Source organism: Rhinichthys klamathensis, unplaced genomic scaffold (assembly GCF_029890125.1).
Source record: "Rhinichthys klamathensis goyatoka isolate OS25496 unplaced genomic scaffold, OSU_Roscu_1.1 h1tg000044l_1, whole genome shotgun sequence".
Classification (NCBI taxonomy): Eukaryota; Metazoa; Chordata; class Actinopteri; order Cypriniformes; family Leuciscidae; genus Rhinichthys; species Rhinichthys klamathensis.
This window is the reverse complement of record NW_026606591.1, coordinates 486,533-500,887: the sequence shown is the minus strand read 5'-3', so window position 1 is coordinate 500,887 and position 14,355 is coordinate 486,533. Positions and strand designations below refer to the sequence as shown.

The 14,355-nt window shown below is 36.3% G+C and overlaps 1 protein-coding gene across 5 annotated transcripts in view; it reads left to right on the top strand.

Annotated features, from left to right (window-relative positions):
• The window catches only part of inpp4b (inositol polyphosphate-4-phosphatase type II B), a 204,401-nt gene that overhangs the window by 77,477 nt on the left and 112,569 nt on the right, over nt 1-14,355 (top strand). For all 5 annotated transcript variants that reach the window (XM_056247211.1, XM_056247209.1, XM_056247210.1 and 2 more), the window contains 2 exons: nt 3,860-3,929; nt 8,990-9,137. In XM_056247211.1, coding sequence (XP_056103186.1) covers nt 3,860-3,929; nt 8,990-9,137 — 218 coding nt within the window. The remainder of the gene's footprint in view (nt 1-3,859; nt 3,930-8,989; nt 9,138-14,355) is intronic.

The following is a 14,355-nucleotide window of genomic DNA, read 5'->3' as shown; positions in this document are numbered from 1 at the left end:
GAATATTGAGTGTGGCATCCCTGAAATTCAATTGCACAGTTGACTGAAGAAGTAAAGCATCCATTTGGAGAGTGTTTACAGTTTCATTTATGAGGGTTTACATATATATATAGCCTATATATATATATATCAGCTCTGCAGTAGCCTACCTCTTGAACCTATCGGCGATGTCACTTCCTGGAGGATGATGCCATCAAGTTTGCTTAATTGTGCTATTCTGATCAAAGAGAACACTATGGTTAACATCGTCTAAACTAGTTAGTTGAATATTGTATCCAGTATATTTAGACATATGTGATGGGCCCTGCTGTCCTGTGTGTCATGGAGAACTGAGCATTATACGCTGACAGACAGCATGACACCCTTCATGTCCCCTAAACTCGATAACTTACACTGACACGACCATCAGCAAAACCCTTTAACCTTCATTAACCAGCATGAAAGAGACCGGCAGAATATAGGGAAGAAAAGAGTGTGAGAATCATGGAGATGGATGTAGGACATGAGAAGGGAAATGGAGGGTATTTAGACTGTGCAGCATTAAGATTTAAATAGAGAATGCCTCATAAATTTCCTGAATTTGATTTGGGGTAGCAAACAAGATTCAGAATTGATATTTGAATATAGGAAAGTTTATGTTAATTAATGTAATGGCCATTTTCAACTTAAGATTGTCTAAATAGATAGATGGATGGATGGATGGCTAGATGGATGGATGGATGGCTAGATAGATAGATAGATAGATAGATAGATAGATAGATAGATAGATAGATAGATAGATAGATAGATAGATAGATAGGTACATAGATAGGTACATAGATAGGTACATAGATAGGTACATAGATAGGTAGATAGATAGATAGATAGATAGATAGATAGATAGATAGATAGATAGATAGATAGATAGATAGATAGATAGATAGATAGATAGATACATATATATGTACATAGATAGATAGATAGATAGATAGATAGATAGATAGATAGATAGATAGATAGATAGATAGATAGTAGGGCTGTCACGATGTTAGATTTTTCACACCACGGTTATTGTGGCCAAAATAATTCACGATATCGATATATCGCGATATCTATAGAAACCTTGGGGGGAAAAAATGTCAAATCAGTCAAATACATTTGTACTTTGTTTATTTAATTTGTCTTTTTTTTGCATTTTTACTTCTTGCGTTCTTATATTTAAATGCACATTTTTTTGAAGTAAGACAAGCATGTGAAGTATATCTGGTTTCAAACTGGAGCGAAACACTGTCTGAATGTTTCCTGAAGAACTGAAAAGCTCTTAAACCTATTGTTGCGCCGGTGCAAGTCATGCAGATTTGAACAAAACAAATCAAGTGCAAATACAAAAATACAAAAATAAAACGAGTATAAGAAAACGGGGTAGGCCTACTTAATAACCACCCTTTATTTAAACATATGAAAACAAAAACCCGCTGTTAACAGGTATGTCACATTTCCCATTCCATGACTAGTAAAATAATCGCAATTTACTCTCTGTAAAATAGCGTAATCCGCAGGGTGATGGACACGGAGATGGGTAAAAAGGTTGGTGGCTACACATTCTGCAGATTGGGCTTAAGGGGGTCGCACACCGGACGAGAAGCGCAGCTCCGTGCCGCGTCGCGTGTAGCACACCTGACGCGCACTTTCTCAGTTCATGGCCAGCAATATTGTTATGTTTAAGGACATTATGAAATTAAGATCATGTCTGTACTATGTTATGATTGTACTGTACAATTAAATACAATCGTTGCTAAGTCTGCAGTCTGAACACTTTACCTCAGTCAGAGCGCATCCGTTAACTGAATGATTTGAGAATCTCACCTGAAAATCCGAGCCATTGCTGGGCGTCGCGGACAGACGCCGAATGGTGCCGGTGGTGTGTGTAAACTCCTAGAAAATAATGTGTTCGAATTTTAAAGAATTCTCTGCGCTTCTCGTCCGGTGTGCGACCCCCTTTAAAGTGCTGTTTTCTTTGAAGCCGAAGAACTCCCATACCAGAGTGGCTGCGCGGGCGCGCGCTGCGTCTTCTTCTCATTTGATAGATGTCGCGGGTGCAATACTGCCACCTCAACGGGCGCTGGAGTATACGTGTCATGTTATCATAAACGTCCTATTCATTTTAAACATCGTGGTTATCGCCAATACCGGTATATTGCCACACTCTAAATTAACACGATGTCGATATTTCAAGCTTTGAATATCACGATTATCGTCAATACCGGTATATTGCGACACCCCTAATAGATAGATAGGTAGATAGACAGACAGATAGATAGATAGATAGATAGATAGATAGATAGATAGATAGATAGATAGATAGATAGATAGATAGATAGATAGATAGATAGATAGATAGATAGATAGAAAGATAGATAGATAGATAGATAGATAGACAGACAGATAGATAGATAGATAGATAGATAGATAGATAGATAGATAGATAGATAGATAGATAGATAGAAAGATAGATAGACAGATAGATAGATATATAGATATATAGATAGATAGATAGATAGATAGACAGATAGACAGATAGATAGATAGATAGGTACATAGATAGATAGATAGATAGATAGATAGATAGATAGATAGATAGATAGATAGATAGATAGATAGATAGATAGACAGACAGATAGATAGATAGATAGATAGATAGATATATAGATAGATAGATAGATAGATAGATAGATAGATAGATAGATGGATAGGTACATAGATAGGTACATAGATAGGTACACATAGATAGGTACATAGGTAGATAGATAGATAGATAGATAGATAGATAGATAGATAGATAGATAGATAGGTACATAGATAGGTACATAGATAGGTACATAGATAGGTACATAGATAGGTAGATAGATAGATAGATAGATAGATAGATAGATAGATAGATAGATAGATAGATAGATAGATAGATAGATAGATAGATAGATAGGTACATATATATGTACATAGATAGATAGATAGATAGATAGATAGATAGATAGATAGATAGATAGATAGATAGATAGATAGATAGATAGATAGATAGATAGATAGATATGTACATAGATAGATAGATAGATAGATAGATAGATAGATAGATAGATAGATAGATAGATAGATAGATAGATAGATAGATAGATAGATAGATAGATAGATAGATAGATAGACTGACAGACCACCCACTGATATATTCATTGGAGTTGTAAAATTGATTGGACAATAGGGCCTTTTTGTGCTTTACTGTAACATGTGTCTGTCTGTGTATTGACTCAGAGCCGTTGTGGTTTTATTTGATCTGTGGGCTTCAGAAGTGATTCACTTTGTTCTTCATGAGGGAATGTGGGTCAGGGCTGATGTATATTTGAGTAGGATCTGCCACAGAACATGACTGTTCATAAAACATGGACTGATCGCAACTCTTGTTTTTTTTTTTTTTTAAGCTGTATGCCAAGAACAGTCTGGAAACACTCACAAGACCCATCCAAGGTCATGAGACCTAATGAGACGTGAAGACTCATCCGTCATCACACTAAACCCTGATGAGGGGTATGCATTTCAAGTGATTAGGTCATAAGCGCTGTGGGTGATGTTGATGGAGGATCGTGTTTGTCTTGAGCTTTCGTGAGGGTCTCTCCTCTCCTGAATTGCTTACATTGGCGCTCTGGGAAACTTAGAGAACTCCTCTATTATCTGAGCAGTGGTGCAGGTGACAGCTTGTCACTGTTCGTTCGGCTCATGAGACGGGGTAGTAGACTCGTATTTAGAGTAGTAGTCATTATGTTGACATCTAATAATCAGTGACAAATGACCTTCAATCTCAAATGCACAATCTTGTTTTTTCCCACAGTGCACGCTGGTGTACGAGTCGTCGCATGGAACCGTTAATGACAAGGATAACGGACCAATAATGAATTCTGGTGAGTTCAAAAATTATAATAAAATGAATAAAAAAAGATTTGTTTTGAATCAATCACAAAAACACGCATAAACTCTTTTGCTAGCAACTTTTTAAAGAGTCTCCAGTGTCCGTATGATTTTTCTGTTTAAAAGAAATTAATACTTTTATTCAGCAAGGACGCATTGAATTGTTCAAAAGTGACAGTATAGACATTTATAATGTATTTCAAATGCTGTTCACTTGAAATTTATATTCATCAAAGAATCCTAAAAAAATATATATATATATAACACTGTTTACACAGAAATATGAAGAAGCACAACTGTTTTCAGCATTGATAATAATAATCAGAAATGTTTCTTGAGCAGCAAAACCCAGAGTGATTTCTGAAGGATCATGTGACACTGAAGACTGGAGTAATGATGCTGAAAATACAGCTTTGATCACAGGAATAAATTACATTTCACTATATTTTCACATAGTAAACAGGTATTTTAAATTGTAATAATATTTTACAATTTTACTGTTTTTCTGTATTTTTGATTTAGTGGGCATAAGAGACTTTGTTCAAAAACATTTAAACATTTTACAGACTCTAAACTCTAGAGCTTACATTCTTAAAAAAACAAGGTTTATTTTGTGTTCTCACAGCGATGCCATAGAGCAACCATTTTGGGTTCCCTAAAGAACCTTTTTATGAACAGTTCTTAAAAGAACCAACATTTTAATAACATTTTGATAACCTTTTTCCAGGTTCAATAGATGTTAAAGGTTTTCATGGAACCACTGATCCAGGAAAGAACCTTTTTATTTTTAAGAGTAGTGTATAATTTAATGGAGTGTTTCCAATTTATGTCATTAAAATGCATTTGAAGATGGCCATCAATGGTGAATGGAGAAGCTTTTTGCAACCATATACCATCAACGGTTAACGGGGTCATGCTAACCAGCCGAACCATCACTGGTACATATGATGTCATTTCCTATTGAAGTATTTTATTGCTCAGGACTATAGTTCTTCACTTTCTTTCAAAGAGTTGCAAAACGAGGCTATTGTTGAAATACAGTCAAACTATAGATCTATAACTGAATGTGGATTGCAGCTCAGATCATTCAGGCTTCAGAGAATCTGATGGGAAATTCATGAGTTCATATTGAGTTTGTAGGCTTTTTTGTCTTGGTGGATTTGAGCAGTTTGTGATCTCTCCTGCAACTCGAGAGACGATGCATGAGGCAGGAGTAAACATCTCCCTTTGCTTGCCGTTTCATCTCATTACTGTCTAGGAAGAGTCTTACTGTACAATTTGGTTATGATTGGTTATGACACCCAAGAAGTGACTCTTTCTAAAGCATGATGAGCAGACGAGTAAATGATCTTGTTTAGTTCTCTTAATCATTTGAACACAACTTGTAGTTTGAGTTCCCCTTACGTTCCTCAGTGTTTATTCCGAGAAAGTAAAACCCTTATTTGTGTGATTGAAGCTAAAACATCTCGTAATATAAAAATGTTCTGAAGCCCCATTTTTTTCACTGAACATTTGTTGACTTAATAACTTGGTACTTTAATAAAGACTAAATATGTAATCAAAAATAGGGTTGTTTTAATTTAGCATTTTTGTTTAGTCTTGGGTCTAATTATGTGGGTGAGCAATGAAATAATCAGTAATGGAAACGTTTAGTAGAATCTGAAGAGGAATTGTTCAATACCGTTGGATTGCCATCGGCATTGTTGAGATCATGGAGTGTTTTGTGGATTGCTGAACGATGTGATTGCTGTGCTTAAATAACTGCCAGCAGCTCATTAGCTTAATTACCTCAGGTGACGCATCAGGATAATAAGTATTGGGGGAAATCGCCATAGACATCAGCTTTTATGCCATTTCAATGTAGTCAGTGTAAATTTGTTTTGCACAGTGAAGAAAAGAGAGTTTGGCACTTTATTAGTGAGTGAATAAACCCAAAGTCTCTGAAAGTTCCCTGAGAAACAAACTCTGTAGAAGGTCATTTCTTTATTTATGAGCTGCTGTGATGTGATGGATGGATGCGATGCTGGGAACGGCAGACGGGTCTCTCTAGAAGTCCAGGGTGTTCGGCGTTATCTCCGTATCTGATGTTTTGCAGTGTTTATGTGCTGGTGCTGTAACAGTATTGAATGTCATTGTGGCGTTGTGGATGGCTGTTGTTTTAGTCACGCAGCTTCCTGTCAAAAGTTTTTGCCTCTGAAAGACTGACTAATGAAATTTGTCCCCGTCACCCCAACCCCTGGACATCCGCTGTGCTTCAACACTAACGCAACGCAAAGTCATTTCCCTAAGAGCTTGAGCAGGCAGAGATGCTGCGATCCGATTGGCCGTCGGATTAGAGGTCAGAGGTTAATCCTCCACAGCGCTGGATGAGGGAGTTTGCGTTCAGTTCACCTCCTCTCGAGGTCACGCGTCCATCTGTCTCTGTCTTCACTCGACATCCTCAGCGAACTACTTGTCTGTACTTTCTGCTTCCATTAAGGGCAACTAACACAATGTTATGGTGTGGTCAAAGATATATTTTTTTAAGAAAAAGTAAAAAAGTAAAAGTTATAAATGAACATGATGTATATGTGTGTGTGCGTGCGCACGTGCTTGCGTGCTTTATATTATATAATGTATTTTATTGTGTGTAATAATACAATGTAGTAAGCTTATGTTACATTAGTGAAAAGAATAACAATACTTGTTTTTTTTTACATAAATAAAAACACAAATATCTGTTTGATCATATTTCTTATGAAGACTTGGGTAACATGGTTGAATGGGTGAGCCTGATGAATTACAATTTTTGCAAAAAATTTAGACAGGGTACAAATGATGTCACTTCCTGGGTGTCACAATTTATTGTTCTCTTTTATAATAAGGAAAATTTTGTTAAAATTAGTTATAATAATGAGTTTATTTTATATAGTGGCTTTCTACAACTCAAGGTCACTTTACAATATTATGACAAAAAAACGTGACAGCAGACAAAACATTACAGATAAACTGAGATAGATAACATGATAAACTGAGGTGAGTAATGTGGAAAGATTTCTTTTTATATGTGAGGGGGCCCTATTATAGCTTATTTACTGTTGTGTTGGGTAAGCCAGAGAAAAGAGAATTGCAGTAGTCAAGCCTGAACTAGCCTTGAAGTTTCGGCATCATTGACTTTTAAAATGGACGTTTTTAAAAGCTATACCCAGGTTTTTAACAGTGGCAGAAGGTCAAACCAAGACTTCAGCAATATTAACATTGAAAAATAGAAACAGGATGTAATTTGAGGTGAACCAACAAGAAGTTTATCTGTGTTGAGTTGAAAGAGAAAATTATTTGTCATCCAAGTATTTATATCACCAATAGAAGTTGATATGAAGTTGCAGGTGGGGAAAAGAGCATTGCGTTGAGAACGGATGTAAAGTTGGGTGTCATGTGCGTAGTAATGAAAGTTAAAGCCATGCATGATAACGGATAATGCTACCTAGTGGAAGCATGTAGATGATGAAGAGTAAAGGTCCAAGAACTGAACCCTGGGGAACACCGTATGAGACGGGGCCAGTAGTGGACTTAGTCTATCGGATAGAGATGTAATGCAAACGGTCAGCCAGGTAGGAAGTGAACCAAGATAGGGCAGTTTCGGGGTACCAAGAGCATGAAATGAGAATACTGTAAATGGTAAATGGACTGTATTTATATAGCGCTTTCACAGACCCAATGGCCACCAAGGCGCTTTACATATTGCCTCACATTCACCGACGGCGGTGTCTGCCATGCAGGGCGCCATCCAGCTCGTCGGGAGCAGCTGGGGTTAGGTGTCTTGCTCATGGACACCTCGACACTTGGTCAGGTGGAACCGAGGATTGAACCACCAAGCTTCCGGTTTGTAGACAACCTACATGAACCACTGAGCCACTGCCGCCCCACTGTGAGAGATTGTGTAAAATGCAGAGGAAAATGTCTAACAGAATTAAAATGCAAATTGAGCCTAATTTCTAATTTACATTTTACAAATACATTTTAAAATCTAAAGTTGTATTTGTTAACTCTAATTAATGCAGTGTGAACTTACATGAACAAACAATGAACAATCAGATTTTTACCAAGTATTGTTAACAAAGAATAATAAATACTTTAAAAAAATACATTGCTCATTGTTAGTTAGCTAATGCATTAACAAATTAGACCTTATTGTAAAGTGTTACGAAAATAGGTTAATTAAAAATATTGTTAATGCAATAAATTTAGTGTAAATCAGTATAGATTATTTCAATATTGTAACATATAATTGCAATTAATAGATAGTAAAGACTCGTTTAAAATTAGCTACATGGGTTCATTTTATTTTTCTTACTGTTTAGCCATTTTTTTATGCAAGTCAGACTTTTTTTCCAATGCATATTCCAGCATTGTGCATCAAAACCCCTTCTTTAAGCTCTAACTGGAGTCAGACTTCCCCCCTCTGTGTATTTCATAAGAATCTCATGCTTCAACCACGACGATCAAAATTTTTTAAAATTTAAGCAACTCTAGCATTAGGAAAAGTGTAGAATAAATGCTTGTGTGACACTTGCAGATTTCCACTCAGGTGTGTGGCCTGCTCCGTCGACTCGCTTGTGGAGCGAAGCCTTGACAAGAAACATGATTTCATGCTGTAGAGGAAATAACTTCTACTGCTGCCTCACCTCTGACAAGAGCATTGTCAGTTTGTACAACTCAAAAACTTCAGATCTAAGCCATCGCAAGTTACCACGGGTGTTCCCCAAGGCTCAGTCTTGGGCCCTCTTTTATTTATTATTTACCTTATTTACTGCCCCTTGGACACATTTTTTAGGAAGTACGGTATTAATTCACACTGCTATGCTGACGATACCCATCTTTACCTGTCTACTTCTCTACCTGTTTACTTCTGTTTTTCCTCCACTTTCTCTGTACAGCTGCTTAGCGGAAGTCATACAGTGGCTTTATGTAAGGAACAGGCTGAAATTGAAGTCGTTATTCACTGTACTTTGCCAAAATGATCATATGTAAACACATCTATAACCCAATGTTTCTCTCTCTCTCTCTCCCTCAGTGTTTAAGAACGCGGTGTGTAAGGTGTATAGGTTTCAGACGGTGGAAAGTAAATGGATGTTGGTGCGGGAACAGATGGCGGAGTGCACATTGTCCTTCAGCGTCCCGAAGCAGCTCATCGCCCTCTACATTCAGGAGGACACCTGCAGGTGAGATTCAGACCGATCCGAGGACGGCTAGGAAACAGGACAGTGAAGGAGGCAAGATCATTAAAGCGGCACTAAAAGTTTTACACCCAAAGGAATGAGTCCTGGGTGATATATCAGGAGTTAAAGGGCCTACTGTATTAACGTTTGTTCTAGATGTTTAATGCAGTATCTTGTGTGAAGAGCCTCCTTCACTGTAAATATGACAGTGTAGTATTACTATGAAATGAATATATTGAAAATTAGATTTATTCATGTGGCAGATGCTAAAGGGAATATTGCAGGGGGGGTTTTCTTCAAAATTAATATATAACCTTGTATTAAAATACTAAGGTAATGCAGGATTTTTGCAAAACACAGCGCACAAATTTTGTAGAAAACGTGACAGTTTCCTTGACCGTGTTGAAAAACAGTTTTTTGTTTTTTTTCAACATCACGTCATATTACATATTTTCTTACAAAAACGACTCGAGAAGCCTTAATAGCGTTTCATAAGTATTTAAAGAGAATCTAGTTCCTATATAATTTTTTCATAATTTTGTTTTGCTGAGGAATAAACAAACCTACTGTATGACCTTGCGTTTCTAGCGTCATGCTTGAACTACAGGAACATCTTGTACTTGCATTTTAATAGTGGCATTTTTATCATGTGTAAATCATATGAATGTGCAAACAACATGGCGGCTGAAATGTCGCGAATGCATTGTCTCGTAAGATCCCTGGTGATTCCCACTCCTAGAAGAATGGGTTGAAGTGAAGGTTGGGCGAAGCTGGAATTGTCTGGAAGAAGGAGTGCGACACAAAAGGCAGTAGGAGTGAGATGCCGTGTGCTTGTCGAGCCAGGGTTTATTTTAGAGATGGAAATGGCTGTTTTAGAGCTATACTTAGCCTGCACTAAATTATTCAAGGATGTTTAACACTTCAAAGGAGAGCGCCTGTCCTCTCTTTCAGAAACTCAACCACCTCTCCCTCTCTTGCTTTTCTTTCATTTTACCTTTGCTTTCTCTCCTCTCTCCGTCTCATTGTGGGAGCATTGTTACCTGAGCGTTAAAGAGAAAACCTAAAAGGGAATCGAGCCGCGTGGAATCGCGAGGTGAAAAGAACGAGGGCATGTTGCGGGAAACCTTCAGTGAAAAGGTTTTTAAAGCACAGCAGTCAATAATTTTTTTAAGAACACAGTTCCTGTGCAGTTCAATCAGATGAATGTGTGATTACACACCTTGATGAAAATCTATAAAAGAGAGTGTTGTTGCATGTCAGATCAATGCAAGAGATGTTTTCCCACTTGTTATGATTTTATTGACAGTCGATGATAGGAAGTGACATGACCACCACAGATCATGTCCATGTGCGCTTGGACGTGTGTGATCAGAACTGAATCGAGAGAGCGGCTTATTTTATTCCTTTTCAAGACCGACAGTTAGCCATTGGGATACAGAATTGTAATCAAAAAATGTTTAACCAAATTCATACAACATCTATAGTCTCTATATTGTATTTATGATTATATATACATAATAATATATATACATATATTTTTAATATATTATACTTTATATTGCATTTTTCTATATTTTGCACTGTATAATATTATGTTATACATTTACCTTTTTTTAACTCGTTTATTACTTATTTTTTATTAATTATAACTATACATATATTTATATTGTGTGGGTTTATTCTCATTTTCTATATTTGTCTGTATTTCATAATTGTATTAAATATATGCATATTTTTATTTAATTTATTAATTAATTTAAATGTGTATTAATATTGTTTATATTTTATTTATTTTAAATTGTATTAAGTATAGTCTTGCATTTATGATCATATATACACAATGATAATCAACTCAAATACATGATATTATTAATCACATTTTGAGAAAAAAATATATTTTATTATTTAGAATTATATTCTTTATTCTGCAAAATATTATAATACCTTTTATTTTATTTTTTATTACTGTAACTACATTTAAAAAGAATTCTATATAAAATATAAAAGTATTTAAATATTTGTATTAATGTAAATACTTTAATATTTTTAAAAGATATATGATAACAATGTTGTGGACATTTTGTTGTACTGTAAGGCAAAATGGAGGAAAAATATGAAAATTTGAATGACTATGTTTATTATTTTCTATAGTATTGGGCTGTATTTTGTGAAATCATCTAATCAGAATATATATATATATATATATATATATATATATATATATATATGTGTCCGATTTTTTTGGCATTTAATAAAATAAATAGGTACAATTAGTCAAAATTAATTGCTGGTTAAAACTTGTGATTGTGCGATTCTGTGATTTATTTCAATAAATTCTGTAATTGTAGTTCAATATCCCCAATTCAATTCAAATTCACACTTGTGAAATGAATATGGAGTCAGTTCTTTAAAGGTGCAAAACGCAAGTCTCTGAGTTTTTTTTCTCTGAGACAAGCGAAACTGCAACCAGAGTTGTGCACGCTCATGGACCACACGCATCTTTTATTGGATATGTTTTATGTTTCATGTTGTACTATTCTTCCGAACACAATTCCTAGTTTATGAAACTGTTCACTAACAATGGTAGTAAAACCAATTCTGATTGTACATGTATCTAGCTTACGCTAAAGCATTACACATTTTACGCATCGTCATTTGTTGTCATACATAGATTGGCCGTATCAAACATTAGAGACTGGGCTATATCTTACCGTTTTATCAAGAAAAAAGCCAACTGAGGATCCCGTTTGAGACCAAGAGCAGACCGGAGATCTCTCCATTTGTTGAATGCCTTCCCGAGGTTGACTCTCGTCTTACTCCGACGCCTGTCTGACTGACAAAATTTTTCTTTTCTTTACTTTACGTGGAGTTTGCGTTGGGGTTTGGAATGGACTACAAGCCGGTCTCTTTGAATCCATCTTCTACCTTTGACGCACGAGTTGTCTCCGCTGATGCGGAGAATGGCGGCGCCGGCGAATACACAAACCTGCGAGACACAGCCTGGTGAGCGTGAACGCGCATGACGTCACGCCCAGTCTCAAATTCGAGCCCGAATCCCTCTTATATATTTTACTGTATGGATTATAGAGGCAATCTCAGTGCGCAGAGAAGGGCTCATTCAGCCCATCAGGCAGTTCTTTAAGCATGTATAGGATAGAAAAAAAGGTATTTTTAACATGAAAAGTTGCGCAATGCACCTTTAGATTCAGATGTTTGCCTATTTTGCCCTAAACCACCCGTGAGCCCGTTTCTCACTGCAGAGCAACATGCTGAAAGATCCCACTGCTTAATTTGCTCTTTGTTTCCCGCTCTCGCACTCTCCCCAGAGTTTCAGGCTTTATGCACATGCAAAACACTTCTCAGCGTGCACCATTATCTGCAGCAACTTCCCCAAAGTCGACAGACATTAGCATAGACACACAGTTTTCATCTACAACAAAATCATTGTAAGCCAGACCAGGAACGTGTGTGTTTGTTCATTGAAGAATCTGAGATCGTTAACTCGGCGAGACACACATTCCCAGACTGGAGCTCCCATAGATCAGACCCTGCTAAGCAATTATCATCATGTGTGCATTATTCAGGGAGACTATTTGGCCTCCACACCTGCTCTCTCTGCTACAGACAGGTAACTTCAGCAGCCCTTGCTATCCCTAGACATCTCATTATCGGCCCGGGCGCCACATTCACCTTTAAGCCCGTTTCAGCTGCTTTTGTTGGCTCTGGTTTAACCACAATGCCATAAGCACTTGAAAGAGCTCCATGTCTCAACGTGTTTGGAAAAATGAAGAAATTGAACAGAACGCGATGCTGATATTGTATCATTAGTGGTGTTTGCTAAGCATCACTGTTACTGTTACTCACACTCGGGGTTTGTGACGCACCCGCCCACAACATCACGGCACCGGCTTTTGCACAGACGCTTAAAAAAACAAAAACTCAGCAATTGTAAAAAGCTAGTGTTTGTTTATTATGAATGAGAGAGAGCTTTTTCTACTTTTGTTTATCAGTGTTTATTTGCGCTTGACTGTGGAATCTGGTGTCATTCAGCGCATGTCCTTCACTAGTCAACATGACATCCAAATTAAAAATGTTTACTCACCTAAAGGGGTCGTGCGTTGAGACATCAAATATTCCTTGAAAAAATATAATACGTAATTATTAAATGTATATTTTTTTTCTTCTATTGAAATATTTCTTCTACGTTATTTAAATTGACTTTTTTTTTTGTAAGAAATAAAGTAGCAATTTTTCATTATATACTGTAATAGATGTTTTGTATGGAAGCTTCCGCCACTGAATAAAAAAAATAATAATAATTGCGACTTTTTATCTCACAATTGCGAGATATGAAGTCAGAATTGTGAGAAATAAAGTCGCAATTGCGAGATATAAAGTCGCAATTCTGAGAAATAAAGTCGCAATTGCGAGAAAAAAAGACAGAATTGCGACTTTTTATCTCACAATTCTGACTTTTTTTCTCACAATTGCGTGTTTACATCTCGCAATTCTGACTTTATAACACGTAATTGCGAGTTTATATCTCAGAATTCTGACATCTTTTCTCAGAATTGTGAGATACAAACTCGCAATTGCGAGTTATCAGGCCAATTCTAAGGGGGGAAAAGTTAGTCTTTTTTCCCCCTTAGAATTGGCCTGATAACTCGCAATTGCGAGTTTATATCTCACAATTCTGACTTTACAACACGCAATTTCGACTTTATATCACGCAATTCTGACTTTATAACACGCAATTGCGACTTTATATCAATCAATTCTGACTTTATATCTCGCAATTCTGACTTTACAACACGCAATTTCGACTTAATATCACGCAATTCTGACTTTATAACACGCAATTGCGACTTTATATCAATCAATTCTGACTTTATATCTCGCAATTGTGACTTTATAACACGCAATTGTGACTTTATTTCACGCAATTCTGACTTTATAACTTGCAATTGCGACTTTATATCAATAAATTCTGACTTTATATCTCGCAATTCTGACTTTATAACACGCAATTGCGATTTTATATCACGCAATTCTGACTTTATATCTCGCAATTGTGAGACAAAAAGTCAGAATTGTGAGATAAAAAGTCGCAATTACCTTTTTTATTTTTCATTCAGTGGCGGAAACAAGCTTCCATAGTTTTGCCAGTGTCTGCTATTCATTTATTTTTTAAAAGTGAATTAAAAATCAATATGTAAGTAAA